Source organism: Cebus imitator, unplaced genomic scaffold (genome assembly GCF_001604975.1).
Source record: "Cebus imitator isolate Cc_AM_T3 unplaced genomic scaffold, Cebus_imitator-1.0 Scaffold494, whole genome shotgun sequence".
In the NCBI taxonomy this organism is placed as follows: domain Eukaryota; kingdom Metazoa; phylum Chordata; class Mammalia; order Primates; family Cebidae; genus Cebus; species Cebus imitator.
The window spans coordinates 360,704-387,964 of NW_016107809.1; the positions used below are offsets into that span (position 1 = coordinate 360,704).

The following is a 27,261-nucleotide window of genomic DNA, read 5'->3' on the forward strand; positions in this document are numbered from 1 at the left end:
CCTCAGCCTCCTGAGTAGCTGGGATTACAGGCACGCACCACCATGCCCAGCTAATTTTTTGTATTTTTAGTAGAGACGGGACGGGGTTTCACCATGTTGACCAGGATGGTCTCGATCTCTTGACCTGGTGATCCACCCGCCTCGCCTTGGCCTCCCAAAGTGCTGGGATTACAGGCTTGAGCCACCGCGCCCGGCTTTCTTTCATAATTCTTATGACAATTTATAATGATATGTTTGCTTAATGAATGAATATCTATTTCCTCCACTAGGCTGTGAGCTCGGTGAGGGTAAGAACTATGCTTTTGTTCACTGTTCACTGGCACAATGCCTGGCACATAGGAGTGACTCATTTATATCTGTCCATTGAATGAATGAAGTAGATGCATGTCACTGGGGAAATGGTGAGGCTTTGCTTGCTTTTAAGGGATGTGGGAGAATGAGAGGAAAAGAGAACATTAGCATTAAGAGCCTCTGGGGCCACCGATGCATGATTGGATCCTTTACAGGGAATCTTCCAGGCAGGGGCGGAGCTTACTTCTGTGAGAAGCCTCTCCATGGAGCTTTTCTCTTCCCTCAGGTAGCAGTTCTCTTCCTCACCATACTGGGTATGGAAGCTTTTGCTAGGAGTGCCGAAATATTTCGCCATGTGCCTGATTGTTTGGTTTTCCTCTTCAAATGCCTTCCATTGCTTCAGCTGTTAGATAAAAGACCACATGTTATTTATTTAATCACACACCCAGAAACACATTATCTCAATCTTTCTTGTAAACACCAAGGAATGACACTATCATAGACACACACACACACACACACACACACACACATGCATGAGCTATTCTCTCCTTAAAATGTATTTTGCTCTGGAGGGCTCAGAGATGGTAATGACAAAAGGTATAGAGAATGTTAAGATTTTATAATTTTTAAAATGCCAAAGGGCCAGGAGCAATGGCTCACTCCTATAATCCCAGCTACTCAGGAGGCTGAAGTGGGAGGATCACTTAAGCTCAAGAGTTTGAGGCTATAGTGAACTATTGTTATGCTACTGTACTCCAGCCTGGGTGGCAGAGTGAGACCCAATCTCCAAAAAACACACAAACAAAACAAAAACCAAAAAAACTCTAAAAACAAACACAAACAAAAACCTCCAAAGGAAGAATAAGGCAGGTAGATAAAACAGAACAGCCTTAGCCCATCTGCCTACTCATTGCCAAACTGATCAAAAAAGACTAGAGCTGAAGTATCTTCTACCACCACATTCTAAAGCTAGAGTTAGGAGCTAGCCTGGGGTTAAGCAATCTGAACACTATATGTTTCAAATGAAACTTTCTAGTTGTATTCAGCTATTTAATTCTTTTTCATTTGTTCATTAATGGTGTGCTTGCTGCTATTGAAAATTCAGTTCCCTGGGTGGACTTCTAACTCAAGTCAATAATCAAGGCTCAGAGAGCCTTTGAGGGAGTCCCCCTCACCACAGTGGGATGCTCTAGCTCATCATCTAATTTCTTTGACCAACTAGGAAAGGCTCAGGAGTGTGGCTGTCTAAGCTCACACAGCCACTTAGCAGCAGAACCACAGCTGTAAGCAGGACACCATGCCAGGCTGCACGTCCTCACTCAGCTGATGAAGAGAGAGACTTAACCGTGGCAGTGCAGGGAAGGCTCTTCAGGAGAAACTGGTCTTGAGGAACATTCTGCAGAAGCCTGGGCTGCTTTAGTTTAACAAGGATGAAGCTGAACATAGAAACAGGAGCCTCTGCCTGTGTCTGTGGGGCACTCCTGACCCGCCAAATGCCAGTAATATGAGTGACACAGGAAGCCATGGTGCGGAAGGCCTCTGTTTTCTCCTCAGAAATTCTCATAACTAAGTGGCCCAGTGATGGACACTGGGGACCTTGGGACCTTGGTTCTAGAAATGATGCTGTGGTGTCCATGGGTAGCCTCAAGGGGAACCTGGGCTCTCTTTACTCATCCATCAAACACTTATTAAGCTCTGACCATGTGGTATAAACCAAATTTTGTAAATCTCAGATAGGATTCTGAATCCTGCCATCAACTTTAATACCACTGAAATTGATATTATCACCCAAGTTCTCTTGGGTTCTCTGCTGACTCATCATGAGTCTTTCATGGCATCAGGAGTTTGTGTGACCTGTGCTGGGTCAGGCCTGGTAGCTCCCTCTCAGATGCCCTTCTTGAAGACTTCCTTCCCACAAAAGGATGCTCTCAGCTCACCACCCTATTTGGGAGCTACTGGAGCCAACACCACAAGGTCATCTGTGGCCTTGGGTGGATGAATCAGCCCTCCTAGGGTTATTCGCCTCACACTGACCCTGGCAGTGTGGTGGTGCAGTTTTTCCTTTGTCTCCCCCAGCACTTTCAGCCTGAGGCCTCTCTGCAAGGCTGGCAGAGGAGCAGCTCAGCACTGGCCTAAAGACTCTCCCAGGGCTTTTGGTCTTTCTCTCCCCAAACTGGCCAAGTAGAGCCAAGATACCCCTTGGTTACTCTAGCCCCTCATTCCTTATTTGTGAAGATACTGATCCTTAAGGCTCGACCCTTCAGGGTTTCTGGAATCCAGCTACAAATTTCACAAATCAGGGCCTCTCCTCTGCCTTCCTGCAGAAGGACACACAGATTCTGGTTTTCTGAGCCTGTGGGCTATAGGGGGTGTGGCAGGCTGAATAGGAGCTTCTCAAAGATGTTCCTTCTCATCCTAATCCCTGGAGCCTATGAGTATGTGACCTTATGTGGCAAAAGGCACTTTGCAAATGTGATTAAGGATTTTGAGAGGTGTGATTATTCTGGATTATCCAGGTGGGCCCAATGTAATCCTAAGAATTCCTTATAGGAGGGAAGGAGGAGAGCCAGAGTCGGAGGAGATGCGACAATGGAAACAGTGGTGAGAGAGATTTGAATCTCTTCTGGCAGATTTGAACCCTGCTGGCTCAGAAGGTGGAGAAGGGGACAATGAGCATAAGAATGCAGATGGCCTCTGGAAGCTGAAAAAGACAAGGGAACAGATTCTCCCTTCGCATCTCCAGGAGGAACACAGACCTCCTGACACCTCAAGTTTAGCCAAATAAGACCTGTTTCAGATTTCTGACCTCCAAAATTTTAGGATAATAAATTTGTATTATTTTAAGCCACTGAGCTTGTGGTAATTTGTTATAGCAGCAATAAGAAACTAATATGGTGGGACTGAATGTCAACTCTTAATGGGGTCCAGCAGGGCCTCAGAAGCTCCATAGGTGTGCCTCTCCCCGCTCTTGTCATTCTTCCTCTGGTTTCCATTTGGGCTTCAAAATAATAAAGACTGTGGTGCTCCAAACATAACTTCTCTCCTTCTCTCTCTCTATCCCTCTCTCTCTCTCTCTCTCTCTCTCTCTCCCCCNTTTTTTGAGACAGAGTCTCACTCTGTCACCCAGGCCATTCAGTGGCATGATCTCAGCTCACTGCAACCTCTGCCTCCCGGTTTCAAGTGATTCTCCTGCCTTGACCTCCAAAGTAGCTGCGATTACAGGCACCTACCACCACACCCACCTAATTTTTGTATTTTTAGTGGAGATGGGGTTTCACCATGTCGACCAGGCTGGTCTCAAACTCCTGGCTTCAAGTGATCTAACTGCTTTGGCCTCCCAAAGTGCTGGTATTACAGGTGTGAGCCACCACATCTGGCCAATTTTGGCATTTTTTGTAGAGGCCAGTTTTTGCCATGTTGCCCAGGTTGGTCTTGAACTCTTGGGCTAAAGCGATTCACCCACTTCAGCCTTGAAAAGTGCTGGGATTACAGGCATGAGCCACCATGCCCAGCCTCATTTTCTGAGAAGGTGCCACCGAGTTCCCAGATGGGCTGGGGAAGGCCTTTCTCAAAGCTCTCAACACATGTATTATAATTCCTTTCATGTCTGCTCCCCACTAGACCTAGAGGCAGGCCCTGTGTTTAAGTGCAGGTTCCCAGCAGTTAATAAATGGCTGGCTGGCTGGATGCATGAACAAATGAAGGAAGCTTTCTTTAAAATGCTCATTGGTCTAGTAGGGGTGCTGGGACATATATGGATAATTATAAGGCAGATTAGAAAGGCCTATGCATCTTCAGGGAGGAGCAGACGAAATGCTTTGGGAGTTAGAGGAGAGAGAAAATAATGTCCTACCTCAGGACCTGCCTGTCTCTCCGAGGGAGCGGAGTGCTGCGGGATGGGTTATATTCAGGTCAGAAAAGCAGCGGCTAGCTGACTCCTAGGGATGACCTCAGTGCTTGGCATAAACACTCAGGCATTTCCTGAGTGCCTGTGTTAAAGAAGGCTTCTTGGGCCCCCCTTGCCTCCTTAGTAATGTCATCCATTTCATCCGCTCTCTGGCGCTGCCTAGCTGCCCTGGGAAGTATCTGTGCCTTTGCTTTCACAAACCCTTCCCATCACAGTCCTGACTAAAAGCTCACTGGCAAGAAGGAATCCCATCTTGCTGCAACCCCTAATTCCTACCCAGATAGCTCCCCTCACGCACTTTACCAAATTTACTCAGCTGTCCTTCTCTTCTACGAATACACAGTGCAAGTATCACAGAAAGAATTGTTTTTCTATCAAAGACCTCTGAGCCAGAGGGGGAACAGACAGAAACCTAACAGACCTCAGTTACTTCTAGTTTTGAAAAAGAACTCACCTTCTAAACCTAAAATACAACAGACTACAAAAAGTATTTTTTAGTTTCACATCACAGTCAGTTCGTTTCAGAGGAGAAAAAGAAAAAAGCACAAGGCAGAAAATGGAAGAGGAAAGACAGAGTAAGAGAAAGGAAGCTTAAGAAAGCTAGGAGGGAAAAAGGCCAGCGCCGTCCATCCACCCAATTCCTGTACCTCATAATCATTCCATTTCCATTCCCAGTTCAACAAATCAAGTGCTTGTTGCTTAGTGAAAACCTGGAAGGCAGGTTTCAAGCAGCACTTCACCCTGCATTTTTGTGTGTATATGAGAGTACCCAGATATCACAACTGTCCTAGCTGCTAAGGACTCCAACACCAGGCAAAGTGGAAGTGATGCAGCTGAGGCTTGGGATGCAAGGAGGGCGGTGGTGAGAGGTGAGGGTGGAGAGCGGAGCCGTAAGCAGGGTGCCATCATGGAGATTGCCAGTTAATTCAATTTTCTGACCAAGGCCTTGTTTGTTCAGAAAGGCTTTCCTCTGATAGTTCCTTGATAATGACTTCTGCCCCAAATAATTTTGTTTTCCTTCAGAGGCTCCTATCGGCTCTCAATTGTATCCCTAGATGTTTTCCATATTTTCTTTTTCTTTTTCTTTTACTTTTTTTTTTTTTTTTTTTTTGATATTTTTTTTACTATCTCTGCCACTCACTTTAATATATAACTAATATATAACTTTTTTTTTTTAGTTTTGTTTTTCCTACACTGTATTTCTTTTTTTGAGATAGTCTTGTTGCCCAGGCTGTAATGAAATCATGTGATCTTGGCTCACAGCAACCTCCGCCTCCTGGGTTCAGGCAATTCTCCTGCCTCAGTCTCCCCAGTAACGGATTACAGGCAGATGTCATGACGCCCAGCCAATTTTTGTATTTTTAGTAGAGATGGGGTTTCACCATGTTGATCAGGCTGGTTTCGAACTATCCTGACCTCAGGTGATTGGCCTGCCTCAGCCTCCCAAAGTGCTGTGATTATAGGCATGAGCCACTGGGCCCAGCTGTTTTCCATATTTTCTTATCTAGTCTCTCATTTTTTTTTCTTATTTTCTGTTTCCTTAAAGTAATTCACTAATTCAATATTTTGTAGTGTCAATGCTTCTATTGAGATTTTAGATTTAATGCAATATTTTAAATCCTTATTCAATATTTTATTAAGAGTAGGTTTTTTTCATATTGGTTTGCTTTAGTTGAACAGAGACAATATCCTTTGAATTCTATTGACAAGTCCGGTATCTTCTAAACCCTTCTACTTCAGAGGAAGGCAGATTCTCTAAATCTTGAGACATTTGTAGTCCTCTTCTTGTGAACTGCAGACTCCCTTCCCAGATCATTTCCTCCAGAATTTATAGTCTTACAACGAAAGAGCTATATTTTCCTAGTATGATAACTATATTCTCTTGGTTTTTTCCTCATGGCCACAAAAGGGCTGCCATACCTCCAGGAATCACATACTTTCAAGGCAGGAAGAAGGTAAAAGGGATGATGTTTGCTATGCTTATGATCTTTTTCAGGAAAGTGAAAGCTTTCTCAGAAGCTTCCCAGAAAACCTCTAGTGTTCAAAATGGTGCCATATAAGCACCCTTATCTATATGGGAGGCTGGCAAAGGAAGAGTTTAGCTGTTTCAGTCTCTATACTGCAGGCAAGTAAGGAAGAAAGACATTGGCAAAGAGGTTACCAATCGACAGTGTTGGCCACAGGGCCTAAGGGGTGGACTTCCCAAAAGGCCCCTGCCTACTCCCTTCCCCTGTCTCCCAGGGAGCAACAGTCCTTTCTTCTCAGAGCCCATTTTTGCCTCATCCCAGACAAACAAGCCTCAGCTCTCAATGGCTTCCTTCATTCCAGTTTTTACAACATTAAGATTTGGCAAAAATTCCTCCAGTTTTTGGCACAAAGGCAATATCCATCCACAGTTTCTAATGCTGTTGATGCAGATTTTTCCATATTTATGTATTCTGTTGAGTACTGTAATGAGGAGAATTGTAACAGGGCTATGCCTGTGTCACACCATCATGCCCCAAAGTGCACTCTTCCCTCTCACAAATACACTGTAACCTGCCATCAGGCAACATTTACATTATCAGTTAGCTCCCTCATGAGGAATTAGTTTACAGTCAACTGGAAGCTGCAATGGGGATCAGGACAGGGTCATAAGGAAGGAGTGGGATGAGGGAGGCCTCAGAGGAAAGAAAAGGAGAACTAGGAGGGAAACAAGAAAGTGCCTAATGCCAAGTTCATTAACCTAGATATATGTGGTCCCCAGGGCATAGCATGAACAATTCCACATCACTTTCCTTTCTGAGCCTAGGATTCCTTCTCTGATCCCTCTAACTCCCTTTTTCTTGTTTTCTGGCTATTTCTGCTTCTGTCTTCCTCCCTCATTTAATTTTTTAAAATCCCCATAATATGAAACACATTTTTATTTAGTTTCTACTTCTCTTTATTGTAAAAAGCAGGGAAATGTTCTCTATTTTCTTCCAATAAAAAGAAAGAAAAAGCATTTTAAATCATAAAGTTCCAAATGGATTTTTCCCTATGAGTCTACAATCCTCAATTGGAAAAATATAAAGGTTCTTTGCTCCCAGGCTAGTGAAGGGAAGATTAATAATGTGACGGAAATGAGGGGAGGGTTGGGAATGAGCACAGCAGACTGAAGGGTGGGTGGAGAAGTGGGACTGTGAGGGACCACCCCCAAGGGACGGGCACCACAGGTGTGAAGAGTGCAAACGGGGGTAGCCACCACCACTTGGACCACTCTGGCCTGTCCCCCTTGCTGACCAGGACAATGAGGAAGGACAAAGACAACCAGCTCACTAGGATCCCCTGTCTGCTTTCTGACTCTCCAATAAGTGGCATGGAAAGGTATCAGCAGAAAACAAAATGAGCAATTTGTCAGTAAAAAACTCTGGAGTGACTGAGAGGACCAGCCCCGCAAAATCCATACCTGGGGAATGAAGATGAAGCAGTTGATTGTAGTTGTGCAAACAAAGATCCCTCCAGACATGAGTCCAAAGACCAGGTTGGGCCAGGAGTGCAAGTATCTGGTGACTATAAAAAGAAGCCCAGCAGCCAGTACGAGGAGGTTGACCCCTACCATGATGGTTAAGGACTGATTCACAGGAGGGGAGCTGACATGGCCAGTCAGGCCAGCCAGGTAGGCACCATACAGCAGGAGCAGGCCCTAGGAGGTGAAGAGGTGATGGAGGCTCAGAAAAGTGGAACAACAGGTCAAAGAGCAGTAGGTTTGCAACCAATTTCCTCATCTGTAAAATTAGGATAATAATACCTACCTTAATGACTGCTATGAGGATTTACTAAGATACCACATAGGAAAACCCTCAGGGCAGCCCCTTTTACCTACTAGGTACTTCGTAAATGTTATTTTCCTCTCCTTTACTGAGAATTAGTTTACCAGAAGTCAGCAAGTCAGCCATTAAACAGAATTCTTCTGAGATAAGGCATAGTACTGGATCATGTGGGTGGGTTAGAATCCCTACAGAAAGAGCTGTCGGGCACTAGGAGGGCAGTGGGCTCAAAGAACCTCTGGTAGTGACTGCTGCTACAGCCATTGTCAGTGTTGGCCTGCTCAGCTGAGGGTGCACATAGAAGCTGAAAGTGACCTGTCATCTGCTTGTCAAGTCAAGTGCCACAGCCGGGCAGTGCCCAGAGGAAGGGGCTCTTTTCTCTAATTTGCCCAAAGGCACCATGCTTGCCAAGCCTCGCACCTGCAAGACTGCATCTGACTAGAAGGGATGGGACTTTTAAAAATTTACACAAAGGATCTCTACAGGCTAGCAGCGGCTCTGTGCCAATGAGTGTTTATGAGAGATGAAGGGTAAAAAAAGGGGAAGACAAAGGCAGGCTGGGACCTAGTCAAGACTGTGGCGCACCACAGGCAGCAAAAGTTCCATCTATAGTTTCCCCTACAAGAAACCCAGTGCCCTATTCTTTTCTATTTCCTATGAATATAAACTTGCCCTCTGAGTTGTCATTTGTACTAAGGAGAAAATAACTCGCAGCAGCTTAAAATGCTGCCCTGCTCCCCAATAGGAGCTGCACTCATACAGAAATCAAAGCTTTAGTCAATAATATATAACATATAGATTCAATATAGGTTCACCTTTCTGACTATGTGCACAGGGCTATGGTAGGTATAGGGCAGAAAATAGTGACACAAAGAAGTCATGGTCCTGGCTTTTAAGGCACTCAGTTTGGTAGGTGGATTTAAGGTAAGCACAAAAATGGTTTTTTTTTTTTTTTTTTTTTTTTTTTTTTTAAAAGGGTTTTTTTTTTTTTTTTTTTTTTTTTTTTTTAAGACAGAGTTTTGCTCTTGTTGCCCAGGCTGTAGTGCAATGCCATGATTCTGCTCAACGCAAACCCTCCCCCCCAGGTTCAAGCCATTCTCCTGTCTCAGCCTCCTGAGTAGCTGGAATTACAGGCATGTGCCACCACGCCTGGTTAATTTTGTATTTTTAGTAGAGATGGGGTTTCACTATGTTGGTCAGGCTGGTCTTGAACTCTGGACCTCAGGTGATCTACCAACCTCGGCTTCCCAACTGCTGGGATTATAGGTGGGAGCCACCGCACCCAGCCTAAAAATGTTAATGTTGATGACTCAGAACATGAAGATGCTATGGGAGACGAGGTGGGGGTGGAACTGTGGGATTCAGAAGGAGAGCTAATGATAAAAATAAGGTCAGGTATCAGCAGGGCACCTCCTGGTGACCCTGAAATAATACAATGTGGTCAACTCTTCCTTCAGGGGTGGCCTTAAAGAAAATATTTTGGAGAATTGGCTGTGGCAGGAGGGAAGGAGTCAACATGGAAGAGATGCCTTCCAGGTCCCCCTAATGCCCGGTGTCCCATATGGGGCCTGAGGGCCAAATGTGACCACCCTAAGATCTTGAATAACTAGAGGACACATAAGTCAGGAGATGAGGGGAGCCAAACTTTTGGGTGACTGACGCTATCAGGTGGTATTCAGCAGAGTTGGATCATTGCTAATTTCATCAAAGGCAAATGAAATTAATTCTGTGATTTTGAAATGTTGAGATACGATTCCATTAAAAGATTTTAATTCCATTAAAATTCTTGTTAAAGGGGAAATATGTATGAATCAAGTGTCTATATATTCTTGGCTGGTGTTTGAGTTAGTCATGTCTGATCCTTGCATATCATTGGCCTTAACTGCCGAGAAGCGTGGGGTATGGGGCAGTTTACAGGTTCAGGTGGGGGTTCCTAGTACTTAATGTGGAGATTGGGGTTCCCCTGAGCTTCTCACCGACCAGGGAGTCTACAGGGTCTGGCTCAGTAAATTTCCTAATGCTCCTTCCTTTTCTTTCTTTGTCCTATGGAAAGATATTACAGTGAAATAAAATAGAAATGGGAGTATATAAAAGGCAATGGAGAAAACAAATCGAGTTGAGCCACAAAGTAAGTTGCTTTGTGGGAAGTGGTGGCTTTCTGGGCTGGGGAGGACATGTTCTTCTACAGGGACTTGAGGAACCGACAGAGGCAATGTATTTTCCAGAAGTGTCTAGGGGGCAAGGGAAGAACAGTAATAATAACGGCTAACATTTACTGAGCTCTTGCTATGGGCCAGAAGTGGCTGAAAACCCTTAACAAGCATTAACTCTTCAGAAACACAACAGTTCTGAGGGATATTATCACCACCCCCATTTTAAAATGAGTAAACTGAGGCTCAGAGAGGTCAAATGAGGCTCAGGGTTGGCAAGGCAGGGGTGGAGTCAGAATTCAAACCCTGATCTGTCACATCTGAAGCTCATTTTTTAACCATTAGCAAAATTCTGAAGATCAAGAGCTGTTCACTTCCTAGAATCTTTTTTAAAAAAAATTCCTGTCAAAGTAATATTTGCACATAGTTAAAAATCAATGTTTCCCTGCCCTAGTCCTGCCCACCCCATGAGCTGTTCCTCAGAAGCAACAACTTCCAATACTTTCTTAGTGGTGGAGTGGTAAAGTTTACCCTTTTTAAATTGAGATGGAGTCTCACTCTGTTGCCCAGGCTGGAGTGCAGTGGCGCAGTCTCGACTCACTGCAACCTCTGCCTCCCGGGGTCAAGTAATTCTCCTGCCTCAGCCTCCCCAGTAGCTGGGACTACAGGCACACGCCACCACACCCAGGTAATTTTTGTATTTTTAGTAGAGACAGAGTTTCACCATGTTGGCCAGGCTGTTCTCGAGCTCCTGACCTCAAGTGTTCTGCCCACCTTGGCCTCCCAAAGTGCTGGGATTATAGATGTGAGCCACTGCTTCTAGCCAGAGTTTACCCTTAAAGGGCACTTATTTCAACAAAAACTTCTTTTCTTCTGTCAGTAATCAGTTAACCAGACCTCTGTGCCTTGATAGTCAACAGGTAGCCTGCTGTCAGGCAGGGCTTGCTTGTTTAGGAATTAGGACTGCCCTGTACCCCTCAGCAGCAGTTCTCTGTCCCTCTAAGCTGAAAACCAGCTGTCCTGTTCTCAGGACTTTCCTCAGGGCTCTGTGCAGGTATCCTCTACCTTCTGGAAATAATATCTTACTTTTGCCCATTTAACAGAGACAAATGAGTCTAATGGTGAGAGATTTGGGGCAGTATGGGAGCTACTTTAAGATAGCTGGAACCCCTCAAAGGGCACAGTGAATGCTGCCATCTGTCTCAGAGCCAGCCTTGCTTCCAACCACAGCAAGAAAGTCAGGTGGGTGAAAGGCAGCAGGACACCTTGACCCAAATCTAAAGGCACTTAGGAGAACAAATAACGCTGGGTCAAATGTCTCCTCATAATTCCCCTTGCAGAGAAGCTGAAGGGAAAACTGGTATTGTCAAATCATTAAAAAAAACAGGCCAATTAATGGGAGAGACAGTGGTTGAATTCCAAATGATTTGGGGGAGGACTGAATGAAGGAGTCTAAAAGAGTTGGGAAAGTCTCCCCAAATAAAAATAGAAAAATAAAAATGGTCATGGCTTTGAGGTTATGTATCAACAGAGATCTCCTCTGAGTTCAATATTCTTTGCAGACAACACCTTGTTAATTCCTGTAATTCCCTCTTCATATCCATTTTATTAGTGACAGAGACCATATCCCAAGGAGATATGGTTACCAACCTTGCATCCCCAAACGAGAGCAATCCAAACATCGGAATACCGGGAAGCACAGAAGTGGGTGCTGGTTAAAGTGCAGGAAATGTCTCTCCCTGTCACCTAGAAAGGACACAGAGTCAGAACTGAAGGTGTCCACAATTACCAGAAACAGAGCAGATCTTTGTGAATATCCTGGCGCGTGAATTCTTCTATAGCACATGATTTCCCCCTTAGCATGTAAAAACTGTAGCATTTAGGTGACTCCACTAGAACCTAAATGAGAGTGACACGTGTTAGGAGAAGAGATGATAAAATTGGACTAACAGCTGTGTGCTTGGTGACAGTATGGCTTACCCCTCAGTTATGTGCTTTGCTACCCCAATCAAATTAATGCCTCAAGAAAATAATAACGTATTTCATTTTGCACCTGCTTTTTTGTAAATCATTGAATCCATAAACATTAATCTTGTAATGTCACAATTCCACAATTCTACTGTATTCCTCAGCCTCTTGTGAGGCTAGAGATGTATAATGCTTTATATTTTTTCTTTTCTTTTCTTTTTTTTGGCAGGGTCTCACTCTGTCACCCAGGCTGGAGTGCAGTGGTACAATTTTGGCTCATTGCAACCTCTGCCTCCCAAGTAGCTGGGATTGCAGGCACGTGTCACCATGCCTGGCTAAGTTTTGTATTTTTTGGTAGAGATGAGGTTTCACCATGTTAGCCAGGCTGGTCTCGAACTTCTCACCTCAAGTGATCCACCTGCCTCAGCCTCCCAAAGTGCTGGGATTACAGCTGTGAGCCACTGTGCCCAGACATACTTAACAATTGAATACTATGTACTGACATGGTTAAGTCTTTCACCTACAGTGTTTCACTTAATCTTTGCCACAACCCCCTATACAATAGGTAGTTATTATTATCTCAATTTTACCTATTAGGAAACAGACTTAGTGAGTTTTTCCCACGGTCACACAGCTGGGATTTGAACCAGGGCTGACTGACTCCAAAGCCCACCTCAAACTACTACCTCCACCTCTAAAATTAGGGGAAGATAACTGCCCATAGCTGAAAGTTCTCATTATTGATAACGTGGAAGTGGCGGTAACTGCCAGGCAGATTCCAGCATGCTGACATCTCACTGGATGCCCACAAAGAGACACTTGGGCATGAGGAGCAGTGGGAGTGGCAGCAGACAAGGGCAAGGAGTTCATGGAAGGCACAGCTCCTGACTTTCCCTCCTCTTGGAGTCCTTTATCTTCCTGCTGCAAGGATGACTCCTGTGTATCCAGAGGTCAGTCCAGTTTGGGGATGAGATTCCCTAGGGGTTTGGCCCCTTACCGTCATACTGACACTGAGGATCTGGAGGCACTGGATGGGATCAGTCAGCACCCATGTCATGAGCAGGATCACATCAGCCATCACCAGGGCTGCCACCAACCCCAGCAACTGCAGGTCTTTAATAATCTGAAAAAGAGTCAAGGTCAAAACTTTTCCTTGTTGACTGGCTATACGACACAGGGGCTAGAGTATCCCATGCACTCTCAGCTACATGCTCCAAGGCCAGCCCTCCCAAGGTGCTTCAAATGTAGTTATCAAAAATGAAACAGACACCAAATATTTACAATGACTTCTATGTTTATATCATTATTCCCATTAAACATTTCCCTTTGTTTAACTTTTTCATATCCTACCTTTCCCCACAAAGGCCTCAAGGTGCTTTACAAAATAAATAAACTGTTATTTCTAAATGTTTATATGAGCACATAGATATGGACATTTTCACACCATACTGTTAATAATTATTAACTGAAAGGTTGGGATTCAGAGATGCAGGAGGAATCATTAGCATTTTCTTTATATACATAAGAAATACAGATTGACTTAGGATCTTGACTTATGATGGGGTTATGTCCTGATAAACCCATTGTAAGTTGAAAATATCATAAACCAAAAATGCATTTAATACACCTAGCCTACCAAACATTGCAGCTTAACCTAGCCTACTTTTAATGTGCTCAGAACACTTACATTAGCCTACAGCTGGGCAAAATCATCTAAAACAATGCTTAATTTATAACAAAGTATTGAATGTCTCATGAAATGTATTGACTACTGTCCTGAAAGTGAAAATGGTTGTAAGGGTATTTTAAGTATGGTTTTTGCTGAATGTAGATTGCTTTGACACCATTGTAAAATAGAAAAACTGTAAGTTGAACTGTTATATGTCAGGGACCATCCATATTTGACTTAGAATGAAGGGAATGTGTTAGTTACTTTGTGACTACAAAAATAAAATTGAGAAAAACATGTACTGTGACAGAATTAAAACATTAAAAATCAGGGAAGAGAGAAAATAAAGGGAATTATGAAGGCTCAGATGAAGAGTGTATATATAATAGCATTTATTAATTGGGGCAGAAGAAATGTGGATCTGAGCTTTTGAGAACCAATGGAAAGAAAGAAGCATAACCAGTTACATGATTCAAGGTGTTTGTAAAATTAAAAACAAACCAATTGCCTAATCAAACTGTTCAAAACCAGTAATAAAGGGAAACTACTCAAAGCAAACAGTGAAAAAAGACATATTTTGTGTAGACATAAAAAAAAATGAGACTTCTCATCAGATACAAGGCCAAGTGAGAAGACAATGCAAGAATATCTTGAAAGTACTGGAAGAAGAAAAGAAAATTTCAGTCTAGAATTCTATACTCAGTAATACATCTTTCAGAAACAAAGTTAAAATAAAAACTTTTTCAGATAATCAAAAGCTGAAAGAATTCAGTAGTAGCACACCCACACTAGAATGTCAGATATCCTTCAGGCAAAGGAAAATAATTTGAGATAAAAATGTGGATCTATACAGGAAATTAAGAGCACTGAAAATGGTAGCTAAACAGAAATATACATGATTAGTTTTCATTACTTAAATATCATTAAAGAAAATAACAAAATTCAGCAAAAATTCAGCATTAAAGGAAATACAAAATTAGCTGGGCATGGTGGTACATGCCTGTAATCCCAGCTACTTGGGAGCCTGCGGCAGGAGAATCACTTGAACCTGGGAGTTGTAGGTTGCGCTGAGCTGAGATCGCCCCATTGCACTCCAGCCTGGGCAATTTATTTTTAAGTCTGGGTCTTAAAAATAAAGAAATAAAATATATATATAAAATATATATTTAAAAATATATTTTATCTCGAAAATATATATATTTTTATCTCAAAAAATATATTTTACATACGTATTATATAATTATATATGTATTATATATAATTATGTATTATATATAATACATATTATATATGTATGTATATAAATTACATATAATGAATATTATATATGCATTATATATTATACATATTATATGTGTTTTATATATATAATACATATATATATTTTTTTTGAAATGGAGTTTCGCTCTTGTTGCCCAGGCTGGAGTGCAATGGTGCAATCCTGGCTATATAATTTTGCAATTATATAGAAATTCTTCCTGAAATTGAAAAGAAGAGAATAGTTCTCAACTCATTCTATAAAGCCAACATTACCCTGATACTAAAACTAGAAAAATATATTACAAGAAAACTACAGAGCAGTATGTATTAAAAACATGAATGTACAAATTCTAAACAAAGTTTTTAAAAATGAATCCAACAATATATGAAGAGGATAATGTATCATGACCAAGTAGGGTTTATCCCAGGAATGGAAGGTCGGTTTGACATCCTAAATCATTTAACATATGGGTAGAGAAAGAGAGAAAGAGCAGAAGCATAGAGGATTTTTAGGGCAGTAAAACTACTCTGTATAATACTGTAATGGTAGATACATGTCGTCATACATTTGTCCAGACCCATAGAATGTACCACACCAAAAGTGAACCCTAATATAAAGAACAGGCTCTGGGCAATAATGACATATTAATGTAGGTTCATCAATTGTAATAAATATACTACTCTGATGGGGAATATTGATAATGGAAGAGGCTATGCATGTGTGGGGAAAGAGGGTATATGTAAAACCTCTGTACCCTCTGCTTAATTTTTATGTTAACCTAAAACCACTCTAAAAAACAAAGTCTATTGTATAAGGATTTTCAAAAAAAACATTTAACGTAATCCACCATGTGAATAAACTAAAAAAAAAAAAACCAAAAAAACTATATGATCATCTCAATAGACTCAGTAAAAGCATCTGACAAAACCCAACATCAATTCTTGTTTAAAACTCTTAGCAAAATAATAGAATAGTACTTTTCCAACTGAATAAATGGCATCTACAATAAAACTACTGCTAATATCATTCTTAGTTTTGAAAGACTGACTGTTTTTCCCATAAGATCAAGAATAACAAGGATATCTGCTCTCACCCCTTCTATTCAGATTGTACTATTGTTTCTAGCCAGTGCAATCACACAAGAGATTGGAAATAAATTATCTTTATTCACTGATGATATGATCATCTATGTAGAAAATCTAATAGGCTTTATAAAAAAGCTGCTAGAATTAACATATAGTTTAGCAAGTTTGCAGCAAACAAGCTCAGCATATAAAAATTAATTGTATTTCTGTGGCCAGGCATGGTGGCTCATGTCTGTCAATCCCAGCATCTTGGGAGGCTGAGGAAGGTGGATCATCTGAGGTCGGGAGTTCGAGACCAACCTGGTCAACATGGTGAAACCCCATCTCTACTAAAAACACAAAAATTAGCTGGGTGTGGTAGCAGGCGCCTGTAATCCTTGCTACTTGGGAGGCTGAGGCAGGAGAGTCGCTTGAACCCAGGAGGCGGAGTTTGTGGTGAGCTGAGATCGTGCTACTGCACTCCAGCCTGGGTGACAGAGCAAGGCTGTGTCTCAAAATATATTCTATAGTTTTGCATGTATAATTTGAATGTTTTATTATATATATATATATATATATATATATATATATATATATATATATATATATTTCTGTATATTAGCAACAAACAACTGGAAAGTAAAATTTAAAAAATAATAACATATAAAATAGCATTAGAATATAAACTACTTAGAAATAAGTTTGATGAAAGATGTGAAAGAACAATATTGAAAAGTACAAAAAAATGCTGGGAAAAATTAAGACCTAAAAAAATGGGTTCATAGGTCAAAAGACACAACATTAGTAAGATGCCAATTCTTCACAATTTGATCTATTAGATTCAACATAATACCCAAATAATTTTTGCAGAAATCAGTAAACTGATTCAAAAATTCACATGGAAATTCAAAGGACCCAGATTAGCCGAAACAACATTGAAAGAGAAGAAGAAAGTTGGAGGACTAATGCTCCCTGATTTCAAGATTTAGTATAAAGCTACAGTAATCAAGGTAATATTACCATATTACCTTGCTGTTGAGATAAACAAACACATCAGTGAGACAGAATGGAGGGTCCAGAAATAGATCTGCACACCTATGGACAACTGATTTTCAACAAAGATACAAAGGTAATTCACTGAAGAAAGGACAATCTTTTAAACAAATGGTGCTGGACAATCAAATATCTGTATGTAAAAAAATAAAATTCAACCAATACATCATACCATGTTCCAAAATTAACTCTAAATGGATCACAGGCCTAAACGTAAAAGCTAAAACTCTAAAATTTCTAAAAGTAAACACGAGAAAACCTTTTGGGGCCTTAATTTAGCCAAAAATTTCTTAAATATAATACCAAAAACATGATCCATGGAGCCAGGCATGGTGGCTCATGCCTGTAATTCCGACACTTTGGGAGTCTGAGGCTGATTAATTACTTGAAGCCAGGAGTTTGAGACCAGCCTGGCCAACAGGGTAAAGCCCCATCTCTACTAAAAATACAGAAAACAAATAAACTAACAAAATCCCCCAAAAAAGGACACATTGGTAAATTGAACTTCATGAGATTTAGAAATGTCTTATTTTTGAAAGACCCTCTGAAGTAAATTAAAAGGAACTGGAAGAAAAATCTTTGCAAATCTTACATCTGATAAAGGGTTTGTATCCAGAATATAAAAAGAACACTCAAAACTCTATAATAAGACAACAAAAAATCCAATTTAAAAATGGGTAAAAGATTTCAACAGACAGTTTGCCAAAGAGGATATACAGATGACAAAAAAATATGTGAAATAATGCTCAATAGTGCATTAGAGAAAGCCAAATTCAAAACCATGAGATACTACCATACATACCTATTAGAATGCCTAAAATGAAAAAGACTGATCAAAACAAATATTGGCAAGAATGTGAAGGAAATGGACTCTCATAACGTTGCTGGTGGAAATGCAGAATGGTACAACCACTTTGAAAAACAGTCTGACAGTTTCTTTAAAAGTCAAATATACACGTACCCTCTGATTCAACCATCTTACCCTTAGGTTTTCACCCAAGAGAAATAAAAGCTTATGTCTAAACAAAGACTTTGTACATGAATGTTCATAGCAGCTTTATTTTTAATCACAACTGGCAAAAACCCAAACATCCATCAACAGATAAGCAAATGTATATCTATGCATTGTAATACTACTCAGCAATAACAAAGAACTATTGATGCACACAACATAGATATATAACTATAATATTCATAAAAACATTATGTGAGTAAAATAAGCCAGAGGAAAAAAGAGTCCACACTGTATGGTTTGATTTATATAAAACTCTGGAAAATGCAAACTCATCTACAGTGACAGCAAGCAAATTAATGATTTCCTGAGGACAGGAACAGGGGATATAAGGATTGGACAGGAGAGGGAGATAACAAAGGGTGTGAGGAAGCTTTTGAAGATGAGGCATATGTTCATTATGCACCATGTGTCTTGGTTGTGTATCCATGTCACAATTTATCAAACATATGCTTTAAATATGTGCAGTTCACTGCATGTTAATTATACTTCAATGAAGCTAGTTTTAAAAAAGAAATCAGTGTTCTTGAGTGATAAATGCAGTTTTTGTCTTTTTAGGCAATCGTCTTCATATGTATGGTTGCTCACGGCTGAGCTTTTGGTAAGAATGCACCATGATTCAATAACATTTGCTAAAAAAAAAAAAAACAAAAAACAAAACAAAACAAAAAAAACCCTATCATTCCAGAGAAGTAAACACCAACTGAATGACATACTGGGTCTGGGCAGGGCCTACATTGGTCAGGAATTGAGGCTTGCACAGTCTCATCAGACAACCTGATAAAATGGGGAAATGTGCTTAAGTTGATGACTGATAAATATCAGTCAGTGATCTGGCTGCCTCATAACTTAGGGTTGATTCTATCTGCTCTTCCTTGCTCACTGCTCCAGGCACCTGCTTCTCAGTACAGAGAACTACCTTCTACATAAAAAAAGAACTGGGCTTCAAGAAAGGAAGTAACTACTTACTTGCTACAGTTTCTCTGTAATCACTCTTCCTCCTTTCACTTCCAGCTCACACCTGTGCCAAACAACAGTCTCTGGGCATCTTGTTCTGCCTCAAACTGGTGCCAGGTATTGGCCAGCTCACATGTCCCCACAGGGCCTGGGGTACATAGAAACCAGAGCCCATGTTTGAAGACCTATCTTCAGCAGCATTGATCCACAGCCTTTCAGGACTGGGGCTTTATGAGGTCACATGATTCCAGGGTTTGGAATGAGAAACAAGAACTTTGGATGTCCTGAAAGGGGCTAGGCTCAATAATCTACATGAGCTTCTCTAGCTGTTAAGCAACAGTGAAGCTGCCATCCACAGTCAAGCATTGCATACTTGCTGCCTACTCACCACTCTCTTGTCCGGGACTCTTTGGGTAAACACCTTGTAGAGTCGCCAGCTCTTTCCCAGAATGGGGCCAAACACAAGCGAGGTCCCAACACACAGCATGGACAGTCTTGTCTATAGGTGGAAGGGGACAGAAGAGTCACAAGAGTAACCTTTGTCAGTTCGCAACATGCTCTGATGTATAGGGTCTGGGTCCCACAGAGGGCACGGGGTACAGAGTGAACCTCACCAAGTGTTCTAGGATTGCTCAAAAAGTGCCCACACCAAGGATAAAGGTAACCACCACCCATGGAAGCAGCTGGTTTAGGAAAATCATTAAAACTTTAACATTATAGTCAAAACCAAATTTTAAAACTTAACCTACCTGAATGAGAGTTTCCATTGAGCTCCCCACTAAAACATCTTGAATCCCAAAGAGGTAAGCACTACTGTAAGTCAGACAACTGCCCAGTAAGGTCACAATGTTCAGATTGGGACTGGACATCTTCACAATCCTAGAGAAGATCAGGAAGAAAGACACTTACAGCCATGACCTTTTGCCTTGGGGCCTAAGACCTGCAAGATCAAAGCTTCCTCACCAGCATAATCTCCAGTGCAGCCTCGGAGTGAAGGACCCCTGGGAAGAAACCACTTTACAGCCCTGTGAAAACTTATGATTTCTTTACATTCATTTTCAAAAAGAACTAAACTCTGGTACTTATTGCTTGTATAACTCCAAGTATTTTAAAAGAAGGCTGACTACCTACAAACAGGTGGTACTGGAGAAGAGTTGGGTTTTATTCATGAAGTCCGGTTGCTAGGGGACTGCCATGTGCAGTTTAGGAATAAATAACCAGCAGGTAGATACCCATAGAGAGTTTGGAGCCCTTAGAAATGAGCTGTAAGGTAAACTACTATTTGGAAAGAGGTTTGGGTTTTTTTTTTTTCATATACTATTTACTTTATTTGATACGTAAACCATTTTCCTCTCTCTACTTGACCAAGAAGGAAAGAGGAGGAAGGGATTAGAAGCAGGAAATTGGAGAAGGGCCTTTTCTCAAGTATTAGATGCGATTAGAGACAAGTTTAAAAGTTAGAGGGAGATGTGAACAATCAGGGCTTCAGACAAATACCCTGGGCACCAACAGAGGTTCAGGATGTGATCTGATTAACCTAAGGAAAACACCAGGCTCACACTGGACAGTGACTAATACTAATTAATTACAAGTAAAGAGAAGGAAAGGCATTGTAATCTAAATAGTATACATAAATGCAATATTTCTACTAATAGTCATTTGATAATTATACTTTGTTATACTTTTATTTTTAAATCATAACTAAGGAGGAAAGCATTCCTACCTATGTCTCTTGATGACCTGGCAGGCCACCTTAAAGGCCAGGGCCAAGGCAAAACTATCCATTTAGTGAAGTCTATTCTAACGACAGGCAAATCACCTAGGAGGTATTAAACAATTTGGCAGTGCTGGATTTGCAAACATCATAACCACCACGAGCCCAGCTTAGTTACTCTGTGTCTGGCATTGTGATACATCCATACACACAAGAACACCAAACCACTGTCCCAGGCCCCAGGTACAATAGGCCAATGAGTCCGGTCAAGCTTAACCTTGTTTTGGAGGGAAGATATTTTTCTTTTTCTAAAAGTGAGAACAACTTTCACACACACCCTTTCTAAAATGAGAATAATAATTATAATATCTACCTTCAAAGAGTTGCGAATATTTAATGAGGCAATATGGCAAACTGCTTGGCACACAGCCTGGCACATAATAGGCATGTTGCCAACATCAGCTGCTTATATTGTAACCTCCCTGTCCTCCTCTTCCAGGTTTTAGAAACCTAGGAATCACATTTTCCTTCTTCTGTTTCTTTATCAGAAATACCCAATCAATTGCCACGTTTCCTTCACTTTTCTTTTTTCTTTTTTTTTTTTTTTTTTTGAGACAAGAGTCTCGCTCTGTCACCCAGGGTAGAGTGCAGTAGCGCGATCTTGGCTCAGCACAACCTCCACCTCCTGGGTTCAAGCAATTCTCCTGCCTTAGCCTCACGAGTAGCTGGGATTACAAGTGCCTGCCACATGCCCAGCTAATTTTTATATTTTTATTAGAGATGTGGTTTTACCATATTGGCCAGGCTGGTCTTGAACTCCTGACCTCAAGTGATCTGCCCTCCTTGGTCTCCCAAGGTGCTGGGATTACAGATGTGAGCCACTGTGCCTGGCCTCTTTCACTTCTTATTTCAAAGTCTCTGAGTTTTCTCTCACTCTCCATCTTTTTTTTTTTTTTTTTTTTGAGACGGAGTCTCACTCTGTTGCCCAGGTTGTGCCCAGGTTGGAGTGTAGTGGCATGATCTTGGCTCACTGCAACCTCCGGTCCCTAGGTTCAAGTGATTCTCCTGCTTTAGCCTCCCAAGCAGCTGGAATTACAAGTGCCTGCCACCATGCCTGGCTAATTTTAAATTTTTGTATTTTTAGTAGAGAGAGGGTTTTGCCATGATGGCCAGGCTGGTCTCAAACTTCTGACCTCAAGTGATCTGCCTGCCTTAGCCTTCCAAAGTTCACTCTCCATTTTTTTTTTTTTTTTTTTTTTTTTTTTTTTTTTTTTTTTTTTTTTTTTTTTTTTTTTTTTTTTTTTTTTTTTTTTTTTTTTTTTTTTTTTTTTTTTGAGACAGAGTCTTGCTCTGTTGTGCAGGATGGAGTGCAGTGGGGCAATCTCGGCTCACTGCAACCTCCGCCTCCTAGGTTCAGGCAATTCTTATGCCTCAGTCTCCCTACTAGCTGGGATTACAGGCATGCATCACCACACCTAGCTAATATTTGTATTTTTAGTAGAGATGGGGTTTCAGCACATTGGCCAGGTTGGTCTCCACCTTCTGACCTCAAGTGATCTGCCCACCTTGGCCTCCCAAAGTGCTGGGATTACAGGCGTGAGCCCACTGCACCTGGCCTCTCCATTCTTGATACCATGTTTATCCAGGATATAATCATGTTAGGAGCAATGGAACTGGAGTCAAGTGTGACAGGTGAAAATACCAGCTCTGCCACTCACAGCCGACTGAGCCTGTCTGACCAGGAAACAGGCTCCTATTTCCTCATCTGTAAAATGAAATATTATCCTTTATATCTACCCCACAGGTTATTGCAAAGATGGGATGATGTGTGTGCCAAAACTTTGCAAACTTTAAGATGATGCAAAAAGATTACTTTTTAGATTTTTGACATAACCTTCAGCTCTCAGTAAACACCAATTTTTCCCTGTTCTAATACAGTCTGTACATTACGTTCAGACTTATTAATCTTAACATACCACCTTTATCACTTAGCAAAACAGCTGCATGTATAAAGAACAATCTTCTATGGTTTACCTAAGTCTCCTGTATCCAAATTTAAGATCTAGCCCTATCGTATAGTCCACTTATTCATTCAGGTCTGCCACCTCAGCCTCCATGTCTTCAGACTATGGACTTATGGAGAGTGATTTTCCTTAATTTTTTTGTCTCACCACAAAAGAACAGGAATATGTGGTGAATATTAACTACAGAAGTAAGAACAGTGCTAACCAGCACCTTCACAAAGCAGTTTTTAAAGAAAAGTACTACATTAGCAAGACCAGTGCTGACACTGATTGAGAGCAGAGAGTACTGCTGACCTGGCACCAGCCGCTGAGTGCAGTCAGAAGCTGCAGCAATGGCAGAAGCAGTCGGTGGACTCCTGTGAGACCATAACTGTGGCCATTCCTCCCCATGGCCATTCTCACGTTCCTACACATGAGTCATGACTATCTGACAGTGACCTCCTCACCAAGCAACTGCCTGGATTTCACAGCCACAGGTCTGTTTTGTTTAGATCACTGATGGGTAAGTTTCTGTCATAATTTTTCTATGGACCCATTTTATTTTAGTACTGCTATAAAATCAGGTTTCCTTGAGTGATACAGTGCTGCATGAAATCCTGATTGAGGATTCCTTCCCTTTCTGATTTAGTTAAGAGGAACTCAATTTAGTTATTTTCCATGAAATATACATTGAATAGTTTTCACCTCTCAGACAGTGATGTTAATTCATTATTCAAACAGACATACTATGGACTTATATATCTATAGTGTGATGTTTTTCCTGAGCAATCTTACTGAAAACTTGCCTCAGGGAAGAAAAGATGAATACAAGATGATTTCCCTTTTTTGTTTGGCCAAGTTAACACCTGTGAAGTCATTGAAAGGTGAATCATCTCCAATTCGGCAGGTGAATTATGTATGTCTGGGGAATGTCTTTGCCACTTTGGTAGGAATTCAACCAGCAATGTCATTTCTATTTTTCTATTGAGCTAAAAGATGAAGCCTACATAGCTGAATATTTTAATCAGCCACAAACACATAATTTCCACAAACAAATAGATTCAAATATTGTATACTTAATTATAGATAGCCAGTACTATCTAGATTACTTGTCTTCCATTTAGGAAGAGTAAAAAGCTTGAATTGGATTACTGTCAGTCAGAAACAAAGTGAAATTTTTTTTTAAAGGATTATATAGCTATCTTATTATCTCTTCCTCTTTATTTCTTGAGTGGAAATGTATGACAAGAACTTTCTTGATTTTTCTATTCTCAAGTGAGGTTTCAATACATATAGATAATTATCAAACTACATCTGCAAAACCTGTATAATTCTGCATTATCATTTCAATAGTCTCTAATGAATTTGGATGCTCAAGTGACAACTACCAGCTCAATGGTATGAGTTGCAAAAACATTATCAAATGTTGATTTATGAACTTGGATTTACTGAGTCTGAAAACATGGCCAGAGAATGGAGCACAAGGTACTTGTTTGCATGCCGTGACTAATAGAAAACTTTCCTAAGATGTCACAAGACCATGCTTTCTAAAATGCTACAAGAGTTGGTATAAATGGTATCACTGAGCTTTAACCTATCCAAAGCCAAGTATGAATGTGTTTCCAAAATGCTTTTTAATAAAACAAATAAGGTTTAAATTGTAAAAATTTATCCAATTTCTTTCCAAACTTAATATTTTTGATCCATGCTACAATGGGACTATAAATCTATCTCAAAACTCCAAAGAGCTTTATCATAATGTTATCTGATATGTTTCAGCAAATTTGACCTTTTGATTTCTTATTTCTAATGTATACATCAATCTGTACCCAATTAAAATTCTTCACACCTCAAGCTAATATTAGTGTGACCTCTAACTATTTGTATTTAAACTGTCTATCATAATGTCTGGCCCCATTCCTTACTCTTGGGCCTGGGCCACCATCCTAGTAGAACATCCTAGGAGATTTCATTATCCTTTCAGCCTCCAGAGTTCTCAATTCTTCAATCATAATGACTTCACTTTATTTCTCTTCAGACACCTGTCCCCAGGTTACACTCTGGGTCTTAGGGTCATTCAGAACGGTTCCCCTCAGGAATTCTAAACACCAATATCCCAACACCAATTTGACTACAATCTGTTCAAAATTTAACTCTGAGTCTCTCCCTCAATCGCTCACATTCTTCCCCATTTCAGATAATGGCAACTCCACCTTTCAATTTGCCTGGACCAAAAACCTTGGAGTCATCCTGACTCTTGCTGACCACCCACATCCAATCTGTCATGAATCTTGTTGGCTCTATCCTCGAAATACATCCAGAATCTAACTCCTTCTCACCACCTCTGCTGCCACCACCTGATCAAAGTCTTACTTTGCATTTCTTATTTGGATTGTTGAAATAGCCTCCTAACTGGTCTCCCTGCTTCTACCCTGGCACTTCCCTCAAGTCTATCTTCAACATAGCAGCTAGAGTAATCCATTAAAGATAAATAAGATTATGTCACTTCTCTGCTCAAAACCCCACAATGACTCTCCATTTCCCAGAGGAAAAGCTAGTCTTCACCACAGTCTACAAAGGCTACACATTTGATAGCTGTTGTTTCTAGACCTCATTTCTTTTTTCTTTTGTTTTATTTCCAATGTTCACATAGTATTCTAGTTCTGGGAGTATATCATGAACAATTCTATTGGGAGGAGAAAACAATAAGCAAAATCATAATAATAAACAAGTAAGTTATGTAGTATATTAAAAGGTAATAGGTACTGTGGCTGGATGGGGGCAGGAGAAGAGAATAGAGCAGGATAAGGATTCAGAGTTCTGAGGATAGTTTACAATTTTAAATAGGGTTGTCATCACAGCCCTGGTTGAGAAGGTAACATATGAACAAGCAATCAGGAGAGAAAGAGGATGAACTATGCAGACACATGTATTGAAATATTCCAGACAGAGAGAACAGCCATTTCAAAGCCTCGCGGTGTGTAAGTGCCTGGTGTTTCCAAGGGACAGCAGAACAGCACACCCCACTCCAGCCACACGGCCTCCTTGCTGTTCCACTCAACTATAGTACACCCCAGGGTCTATGTGCATCAGTACAATTATCATGTTATATTACTGCCTTTTAATGTTAGTTCCACTAGACAGTTTCTAGTCCTCAAAAGCCAAGCTGTTTCTTATTCTATAACTCACACCATAGCACAGTCTTTGGAAAATGGTTAAGTGTTCCATAACCATCTATTGAATGAATTGATTAATGGATATGGAAACCCCATCGCTTTTTTCTTTGTCCTCTTCCCTAATCTTAGTTTTCCCTGGGAAAGCACTCCTCTGTTAGGCAGAAAGCTGATGGCTAGGCACGTGTGCCATATGGCTCTTAAAGTGCCAGAGATCTGTGAGAGTCGGGGGAGAGTCAGGAACTGGTTCAATGCCTGCATGTTAGCAGGGGTGCATTCTGGGTAACTGTAGTGGTTTCAGGGAGATCCCCAGAGTCCCCCGGAATAGCTGAAAATTTTCTGGAATTAGTGAATACAAGGGTCAGAGATATTTGGGGGGCTCTGAGTGTTATGAATACTGTGAACTTCCACAGACACTGGGTTTCCACCACTTAGCAAATCTGTACACCCCAAACCCTCTTTAAAAAGCTTTGCATTCTTGGTGAGCCCTTCCTTTGCTTCCCCTCTCAGCATAGAGCTGAAAGGAGTCTAAAAATAAATAGAGATAGGATCCTAACAGGATGCCTATAATGCTTTTTTTTCTCTCATTCTCTTTGTTTCTAGGAAGGTGCAGCACCTTAAAGGAGTGTATATTCACATATGCACATGAATATCTATGTTTACTTGTCTCCAATGAGATCTGGCCACTTTAAAAATTCCTTGCCATTGGCTGAATTCTTGCTGGATAATTCTCCCAGGAAATGCTTTTGTCCAATATATTTCTTATATCATGTGTTGAGGGTCATACAGGCCCAGAGATACGATGTACCCCTTGTCAAGCAATTGATACATGAGATCTCATCTTCATGATCACACAGATTACAGACTCTCAGCAGGCAACCGCATCTGAGGTTAACAACATGCATCCCACCCCCAGGCTTCAGAAAATGTGCTGATGTTGGATTGAATTGCTGCTTGCAGATGGGCTAGGAAGCATGTCTTTTACATCCTTGAAGTCAGTAAATTATATTTTTTTACATCCTTGAAGCCAATAAATTTGTAAATTATGTTTTGTCATAAGCCACACACTCAGCACTGCCTTTTTCTTTTTATTGCATTTTAGGTTTTGGGGTACATGTGAAGAACATGCAAGGTTGTTGCATAGGTACACACATGGCAGTGTGATCTGCTGCCTTCCTCCCCATCACCTATATCTGGCATTTCTCCCCATGCTATCTCTTCCCAACTCCCCACCCCCCACTGTCCCTC

The 27,261-nt window shown here is 41.0% G+C and overlaps 1 protein-coding gene across 1 annotated transcript in view; it reads right to left on the reverse strand.

Annotated features, from left to right (window-relative positions):
• GPR156 (G protein-coupled receptor 156) overlaps positions 1-27,261 on the reverse strand; it is a 75,559-nt gene that overhangs the window by 7,607 nt on the left and 40,691 nt on the right. Inside the window, exons 3-8 of the mRNA XM_017513522.2 lie at positions 19,873-20,002; positions 19,512-19,622; positions 13,105-13,230; positions 11,790-11,885; positions 7,629-7,865; positions 536-694 (exon numbers count right to left, since the gene is read on the reverse strand). Coding sequence (XP_017369011.1) covers positions 536-694; positions 7,629-7,865; positions 11,790-11,885; positions 13,105-13,230; positions 19,512-19,622; positions 19,873-20,002 — 859 coding nt within the window. The remainder of the gene's footprint in view (positions 1-535; positions 695-7,628; positions 7,866-11,789; positions 11,886-13,104; positions 13,231-19,511; positions 19,623-19,872; positions 20,003-27,261) is intronic.